Here is an 8,500-nt window from a genome sequence, read left to right on the forward strand (position 1 = left end):
CCTGGAGAGGGGAGGCTGGGGAGGGAGGTGATGGGACCAGCCCTTTGCTTGTGGTTTCAAATTCCTGCTGCCACCAGCTGGACTTCTTGCTGCAGCAGGTGTTTTTGGAATAGGTTCATCCCCTCCATCTCCATCCCTTGATTTGCTCCAGGAACAGATGCTGTTGGGTAAAAAAACCCCACGCCAAAACCCAAAACCGTGCTGAGCATGGTGCTTCAAAAGGTGGGTGGGGGGAAGCAGCTTATGCAGTTTATAATCCTGATTTTGCTCCACTGCTGCATCAACTCTGGCCCCAGGGCAGGATTGCGTGGGCTCGTCACCCTGTGCTTTAACATAGAGCACCCTCGTCTGCTCTCCTGATAAAAAAAATCAACCCCAAAACAAAAAAATCCCAAGATACGGGTTCGTTCTCCTGCAGATTTTGGCAGCTCGTTTTCTCTGGTTATTAAGTTGTCCCTCCCATGACAGGAAGCAAGAGATGGAAGATGTCCCGTTGCTTCTTTTCCAAAGCTTTCTGCTCTGGTGTTGTCTTCAGATAAATAGCCATCCTTTGCTTGCTCAACCAGATGGATGACCTCTTGTTGAATGCTTCTTCCTGAGCGTTTGGGAGGCAGAAGCAGCACGATTGATCTTGTGACAGAAGATAAAGCTGTGTTTGAGGAAACTAACATCGCCCAAGCAGAATGATGGGGGCTTTGGTGGGAAATCTCTGAGCGGGGAGGTTTCCTTCCCCGTCCTTGCTCGAGTGGGAGCAGAGCTTTCCTTGGGTCTGAATACCCATCGCTTGGAAAAAGGTGCCGCATCCAGTCTAGAAATGGTTGGCAGCAGAAGCGGTTGGAAACTGGGGGTATTTATGGCAGCTTGTGATTTACTCAACAGCTTTTGCTGGTCTTAACGGTGCAGGTGATGTCTGTGTGGAAAATTGAGGAGGTTGAAAGAGGAAAAGGGGAGGACGGTGCATGCTTCTGGATGGAGATGTTGCCCTCCCAGCTATAGGGAAAGCTGGCTGTTGCTTAAATGCGTTGTTTCACATGGCCATTCTGGGTTCTGAAATGAAAAATTAAAAAAAAATATATATTTAATCTGGAAAGCAGGGAAATGAAATGTTTGGGATATTACAGTAATCCTGATTTTTTTACTTGTCTTCATGTTTCTCCCTATTTTGATTGCAGGCTCAGACATCAAGCACACAAAGAGCTTTACGCCTACAAACAGGTGAGATGATGCACAGTAAGTTGTCTTCTTCTCTCCTTCGGCTTAGTGCCATATCCACGTCGGAGTAGTCACTCCTGCAGGTTTCCTTGTGTTGTTCTTCTCCGTGGGAGGCTTTTGGTCTTTGAAGAGAAGTTGTAACACCCGGGCAAACCTCTGTCCCTGCTGATTTAATTTTTTTTCTACCAGCTGGGCACCCCACGAGCATCTCTCACCTGTTAGTCTGCGGGTCTTCGCATTTTCAGATGAGGTTCCTGAGTGGTGGGGACATCTCCACCCCTGGAGCACCTCAACTGGGCAACCTCTCCAAACCCTCACGTTATTTCCCGCTGGAGAGCAGTAATGCCGTCACTTCCCCAGCAATCAAACGATGTTTTGTGGGGTCCGAATCTGCTCCCCAGCTTGGACCCAGCTGCTCTGGACCACTCGCAGCCATGGGGATCTCGTAGGGAACACCTCCACATCACCTTGGCAAACCCAGCTGTTTTCTGCACGCAGCCACACGCGCCAGCGCCCTTGTTAAAATAAACACGGCCAAGAGGTTGGTGTCAGGTTGCTGCTTCAATGTCCTGTTTTCTCTGGGGCTTGTGTAATTTTTCTGCCTCTGATCTGTCGTTCGAGCAGGAAACCGGGTGGAGTTGGGCTGATAGGATAACACATGGTTGTCCTGGATTTATAGCCCTCTCCAGGTGTTTAGCCTGGATGAAGTGAAAACAAAGCGGCAGATGTCCATGTAGGAGCTTGTTGCAGAGTGTGGGAGCCCAGGAGGTTTAAATCTGGGAGGAGACCTCCTGGATTTGGTCCTCATGTTAGCGGTTGTAGCTGTGCCAGTGCTGCCTTCCTCCTGTTCCTGCACAGGAGTGAAGACCCGATGTGCTCGCTGGCTGTTTCAGATTTACTGGGGGTTTCCAGTTCTACTGGGACGCTAAATGGGATCTGTCTTTATGAAGATTTTTCCTGCGATTGCTCACGGCAGAAGCTGTGTCCTGACGCCGGTGCTCTGTCTTACAGGTTATACTCAAGGAGAAGGTGAAGGAGCTGAACCTACACGAGGTGAGTACGTCCCTGGGGCAGTAGCGTAGCGGCAAAGACTCCCTCACCCTCCTCTTCCTCGCACTGGGGAGGGGATGGAGGATAGGCAAAGGCTGGCACAGGTAGGAGGCTGCAAAAACTCGAAATTAACTCCATCGGGAGCAAAACGCACAGCTAGCGTGCTTTGGAAATCTGGAAAGCACAACTGCTTTACTTGTTTTTGGAGAAACGGGGCACTCCAAAGCCTCAAAGCCTTCGTCTTGGTCTGTGAGTGCCTGGGGGCAGCACGGGGTGTTTGCGGTGATTTTATCCGGCTGCCGAGGTGTGCCAGCATCACCGCCCGCTTGCTGCCAGCACCAGGGTTTGCTCTGCAGCCTCCTACCTCATTACAGGGGACACGGCCAGGGTAGGTTAACAACAGCTCCTGATGCTGCTTTTCTCTTTGAGCAAGTCTAATTGCTTGTTTATGCAGCCGGTAAAAGCACATCTGCAAAGGGGGTCTGCCTTAAACCATCTCCCTCCTCCTTCTGGATCCCCTTTAGTTTTTACTGCGTTATTATTATTTACTACATTATTATGTTTATTATTTATTGCATTATTGTTATCACTGTAATAAAAATCTGTGTATAAAAGGGGAGGCAGATGCAGGCTAAGCTGTGTATAAACAGTGTCCCTTGACGGTTATGCCCCCTCCAGCCCCGCTCTGCCTCGCCACCGTCAGAGCATGATGATATCCAGCACATCTCTGCCGGCCACGTTACTTGGGCAGAGTAAACTCTGCTGGGATTTAATTGAAATCGAAGATAAACATGTTCCCTAGGTTTCTGCACCTCGCGTTCCTGGTTTGCAGCTTTGCAGAGGAGAGCTGGCTGGAAGAGGCAGGCAAAGGGATGTCTACTTGGAAGTATTAAGAATTAAAACCCCTTTTTTACAGGTTTTGGGAGGAGGGCAGAGCCCGCGGCAGCCATAAGTCAAAGCCCTGGCAGACTTTGCATTTAAACTTTGCAGGGGGAATTGCGCCAGCGCTGGCCCCGTCCCCACGATGTGGGCACAGCAGTGGCTCCTTGCCGGGTCCCTCTGTGTTAATGAGTTAAGAGGATCTCCGGAGACTGAAACACGTCTCGGAGTAACGGTGTTACCCTAATCTACCTCTACCTACCTGCTCCTTCAGGTTTAAAACACATTAGTTGTTCTCTGCAGGCTTCCAGGCTCTTTTAGGGCTAAGTGTCCCTATTTACAGACCATTTTTCATGCTGAAGTTTGAGCAAGCTGCTCAAACCCTGCTTCAAACACGGGCTGGATTTGTTTCCCTTAATGACAACAAAAATGCCCACCCACATCTGAGACACGAGTCCCCTTCTTTGTTAAATACCAGCTCCATTTGTTTATAAGCTGCTATTTTATTTTTAATTCCCCAAGCAGAGCAACGAGAGCCCGTCCCACGTTTCATCCTCACCCTACGCTCCCTGCAGCTGAGGCTTGAGGCCCCTATTTCTGATCCGCTCGCGTTAAATTGACTTGCAGTGGGGGTTTTTGCAGGCACGCAGACTTAAAAGCACTTCCCGCAGTGAGAAGCTCCTTGAGGGGCGGGATTTGGGAGCACTCCGGAGCTGGGAACGGCAGTGCTAACCTTCCATCCTCCTCCTCCATCACCTCTGTTCCCAGCTTGCCACAGCTCTCCCAGCCCAAATGCTTTCAGGGAAGATGAGGTGTCCATGGGGAAGGGGATAGAGCAGCTCCAACTCTTCCCTGGGATTTGGGAATGGCTGGAAGGGTTTTGCTCCAGCCCCTTCCAAAACATCCCTTTTTGGGCATTTGGATTTTGGTATTTACAGTAAGCGGTTCTGGAAAGCGGAGCACAGGGGGGATTTTGCAACATCACGGGATGGCTGCCAGGGCTTGCCCGGAGCCTTGCAGAGGGGAAAGTCCCCGCCAAGCTCTTCAGCCCCATGTTTCTGCGTTTGTTTTTCCTCTTTTTTCCATCACGCTGCCTCTCCCTGGCTTTCCCGGGGCTCAAGATGTCTGTGTTCCTTGGGGACCGATCCGAGCAGCTACGCCAGCATTTGCTCGCTCAATAAAAAAGTCTCCGACGAGCTTTGGGTGGCTGGAAAGTATCGACGGGCGCCGTGTCCCCGGGAAAGCCGGGAGCCTCCGGCTGCGCTTGCCAGCCGCCTGCTTCATCCCGAAGGCTTTTGGCAACGGGGCCGGCCCTTGTTTCGGACTGCTGGAGACTCCCAGGCGGAGGGGGGTAGCAGAGTGGGGCTGGGAAAAACATATACAAAATCCCCAGGAATATCCAAAATGAGTCAGGAAAAACCAGCAGTGTGGGGGAAGGAGATTTCGGCTGGGTCTTTTGCCCAATGGGAAAACAGCCACCAACCTTCCCAGCTCCAGGGCGGAGATGGACCCTTTGCCTTTTCCTCTTCCCAGAGTTATCCCTTAAGATGCAGCTCAGTCCCAGGGACCGAGCAGCGGCATGGATCCACCCACCTGCACCCTAAAGCCTCCTGACACATCAAAACACATCGCAGCCTTGCGGCTGCTGCTCCTGGGAGAGCTCAAGGGTCCCATCCACCGGGAAAGGGAGACCCAAGGCTCAGCCTGCAATCCTAAAGCCTGGGCAGCGAAATCTGGGAAGGCTTTAGGGGGGATTTAACCCCTCTGCAGTGCAGAAACCTCCCAAACGTGACTTTGGCAGCACAGGGGACCAAAAAAAAAAAAAAAAAGGCAGTTTCTTGGTCAAAACAGAGGGTTTATAGCAAAAGAGGCATTTGCTTTCCCTGTGGTACTAGGAGGTATTGCTCTCTCCCCGCAGTGTACCCTCGCTGGCATCAGAAGCCAAATTGCCCTTTTTTTCCCCCCCAAGCAAAGGTAGGGCCAAGGCGAGCACTGGGAAGAAGATAGAAACTGGCCGAGGGCATCGCCTAGGGGGAGGTTTTTTTCAGGGAGAGTATTTTGGCTGGTTCGAAGATACCCGTGTAGTTTGTATGTGCAAAAAGAACGCTTCCCAGCTGCTGACTGCCTTCTCTCTCCACCTCTCGTGTCTTTCAGATCTGCGCTGTTTGCTTGGAGGAGTTCAAGCCCAAGGACGAGCTGGGGATCTGTCCCTGTAAACATGCCTTCCACAGAAAGTGAGTGCAGGGAACGGGACACGGAAGCTGGGCTGCCCAAAATCCTGCCCAGCAGCCCCAGGAGGCTCTTGGTGCCAGGTCTTCTGGGGCCTCTGCTCCCCTTTCCAAGGTTTCTTCCCACCCCAATTCCAGGGGACCAGGGGAATTGCAGCAAAAGCCCTTTATGGAATGAATTGGAGCCTTTGGAGCAGCAAAAGTCCAGTCGTGAACTGGCAAAACCGCTTTACTTTATACATTCCAAAATGTGTATGTACATTTGTGTGTGTGTGTGTGTGTGTCTGTGTATATTTACATATACAAAATTTATATATATTTATAAAATAGATATTCAGAACCACAGCAACAAGCTCCCCAGGGAAGCAGTCATGGCCTCCAAGGCTGTTGGCGTTCCAGAAGCATTTGGTCAAAGCATTTGGATTTGGGGTTTAACTTGTAGGTTGCCCTGTGGCGAGTCAGGAGTTGGCCTCGATGATCCTGATGGGTCCCTTCCAAGTCAGTCTATGCTTCTATGAAAAATGTGCATATAAAATTCATAGTGGTTTACATTTTTCTAAGATACATACATATAAAATTTATATATATACAATACATACACATTATATATGTATGCTGTGTATATATATGATGTGTATATACAGCTGATAGGTTATGTATTTATAAAATGAATATATTCATATATACCTTTTTGTGTATATATGTATTTTATGTCTTTTTATGCATGTGTATACATTTTTTATCTATTGTACAAATAGATACCAGTTATATATATAAAAATATATCCATGTGTCTATACACACACACAAAAATGTCCTAATACCATGTACAGGCACCTAAATGATGGATTAAAAATTCAGCAGCATCAGTGCTCCAGGGAGCGCAACAACAGATCCGACCAAGCCCGTGGCCTCCCCCCAGGCCATGGCCCATCACCCACCGTGGGGGGGGGTCGGGGGTGGCTGCCACCCTGACCGGGTTCACGGAGCACCAAGCTGGGTGGTGGGTTTGCAGCACCCTTGTAATAACCCCCTCGCCGTTGTCTGTGTCCTCCCCCAGGTGCCTCATCAAATGGCTGGAAGTGCGAAAAGTGTGTCCGCTCTGCAACATGCCGGTGCTGCAGCTGGCCCAGCTGCACAGCAAGCAGGACCCCGGCCCCCCCCAGAGCCCCCTCCCCGGCGCAGAGAACATCGTATAGCTCCGCCGACCCAGGGACTGCCCCGCCGCCGGCCCGGGGGGACTCGGAGACAACCAAAGCACTACGGCACCAGCACGGAGGGACAGGCAAGGACGCGGGCGGCCGGGCGCGGAGCACTTTATGGGGGGGGGCGCGTCCCCACCGGCCGAAGCGGAAGAGCCCCGCGCCCCAAAAACCTGCCTCCGCGGAGCTGTGCCGGGATGAAGGGTCTCGCACTCGAGCCCGGGCTCGATTCCTCTCCCTGGGGCGATGAGGGGGACTCTGGGTCCTCCGCGGGCGCCCGCACGACATCCTTCTTCCAGCACATCCCTTCTTCCTGCACGACGTCCGCCGGGAAGCGGCGTGGGACACGACGGAGCAGCATCGAGCCACCCGAAGGTGCCCCGACAGCCTCCTGCAACGCCACGACGTTCCCCCCCCCCCCCTTCCCAAATGCCCCGGTACGCTTCCCAGCCCTGCTGCCTGCCCCCCCCCCGCCACGCCACTGGCAAAAACGATGCCCAAAACACGGTGTGGGGGGACGGGGGACCCTGGAGCATCATGGCTGGTTCCTGCCCCGTTCTCCTCTTTGCCCTTATTTTAACAGGGTTACCTTTGCCTTCGCAATCTCTGCCTGGAAAATTGGGTCTCGGCGCGGCGACGCCGGGGTTCGTGCCGCGGTTGGGTGCCTCCTTGGCACCCGCTGCTCCTCCGAAAGGGCTAACCGGGGTGGGGAAGCCGGCGTTGCCCCCGGGAGATGGCAGGGTGGTAGTTGCGTGGGGTCTCCCAAGCTTCGGTTACCCCCACTCGCCCTCCCCCTCCCCTTCCTCGGCGCGATGGGCTACCTCAGCGGGGCCGTCAGTCCCTCCGATGGGCGCGATCCTGGCGCGAACCATCAGCGGTGAGAGCCGGAGGCCTCCCCCTCCTCAAAATTGCAGCACGGCCTTGCTGGGGAGGGGAGGGGGGGGGGGGCAGGCAAAAATCCTGCCCTTTGGGTTCATCCCATCACTTTCTGGGCGAGAGGCGCATGAGCCGGCAGCATTTTGCCTTGCCAGAACACCCTGACCCAACCATCATTAAGTGCAAAAGCTCCTAGTGTGTGTGTGGGGGGGGTCCTGTGCCACCCCCTCGCCTCTCTGACCACCTCGTGGGGAGAATTCGGGCACCGTAGCAAACGCCCCAGCGTCCCCCTCTATCTTTGCAACTCTTATTCCTTTTTTTTCTTTTTTTTTTTCAGGGGGGGAGGGGGTGCGGGGGGGTGTCAGTATTACACGGTGGCGGCTTTCCCAGCCCCCCCCCCCCCGCCCCGGGTGCAGGATGGGGCATAGGGCTGGGAAGACTCCGGGTATCGTTCCCCCCCTCCTGTAAATACCGCGGGACTCCCGAGACTGTTTATGGAGCGTGGAGCCTCATAGACGTGTTTGTACACTACAAATTCTGCAGCAGAATATTTTTTAAAACGTTCGCTGTTTTTTGGGGGTTGTTTTTTTTTTTTTTGTAAGCTATATTTTTGTATATTTAATTGCTATTTTAAAATTCTAATAATGCGTCTTTTTTGCTAATCACACTATTCTTAAGGAAAAACGAGGAAAGAAAAAAAAAACACAACAGTTTGCATGTGATTTGACTTGAAATGTAAATAAAAGCAGGTTTTGGAAGCAGGGGTGTGTTTGCAAGGGGGGGGTTCCACTTGGGAGACCTCGGCTACGGGACAGGGTTGGGGGGGGAGTGTCTGTCCTCCCATGGGAAAACGGGAGCATCCCTCATTGCTCAGCCCTGTGTCATCCCGGGATTGTCCCCAGTGGGGCTGGGACCCACTGTCCCACCTCCGGCTCCAGCCCTTTCTGCAAGAGGGAGCTGGAAAATGGGCTGGTTTGGGGGTGGGGGGGGGGGGGGATCCCATTCTCCGTGTCTCCCTCCAGCACCAGCAACATCCCTTGGGCCCGGAGCGGAG

General features: G+C 52.8%; 1 protein-coding gene across 3 annotated transcripts in view; it reads left to right on the plus strand.

Moving 5' to 3' along the window:
- RNF24 (ring finger protein 24) overlaps positions 1-6,567 on the plus strand; it is a 30,583-nt gene extending 24,016 nt beyond the window's left edge. For all 3 annotated transcript variants that reach the window (XM_049791673.1, XM_049791665.1, XM_049791657.1), the window contains 4 exons: positions 1,173-1,215; positions 2,224-2,265; positions 5,296-5,375; positions 6,429-6,567. In XM_049791673.1, coding sequence (XP_049647630.1) covers positions 1,173-1,215; positions 2,224-2,265; positions 5,296-5,375; positions 6,429-6,567 — 304 coding nt within the window. The remainder of the gene's footprint in view (positions 1-1,172; positions 1,216-2,223; positions 2,266-5,295; positions 5,376-6,428) is intronic.
- Positions 6,568-8,500: the final 1,933 nt, after the last annotated feature.

The sequence above is a fragment of the Accipiter gentilis genome, chromosome 3 (genome assembly GCF_929443795.1).
Source record: "Accipiter gentilis chromosome 3, bAccGen1.1, whole genome shotgun sequence".
Lineage (NCBI taxonomy): Eukaryota > Metazoa > Chordata > Aves > Accipitriformes > Accipitridae > Astur > Astur gentilis.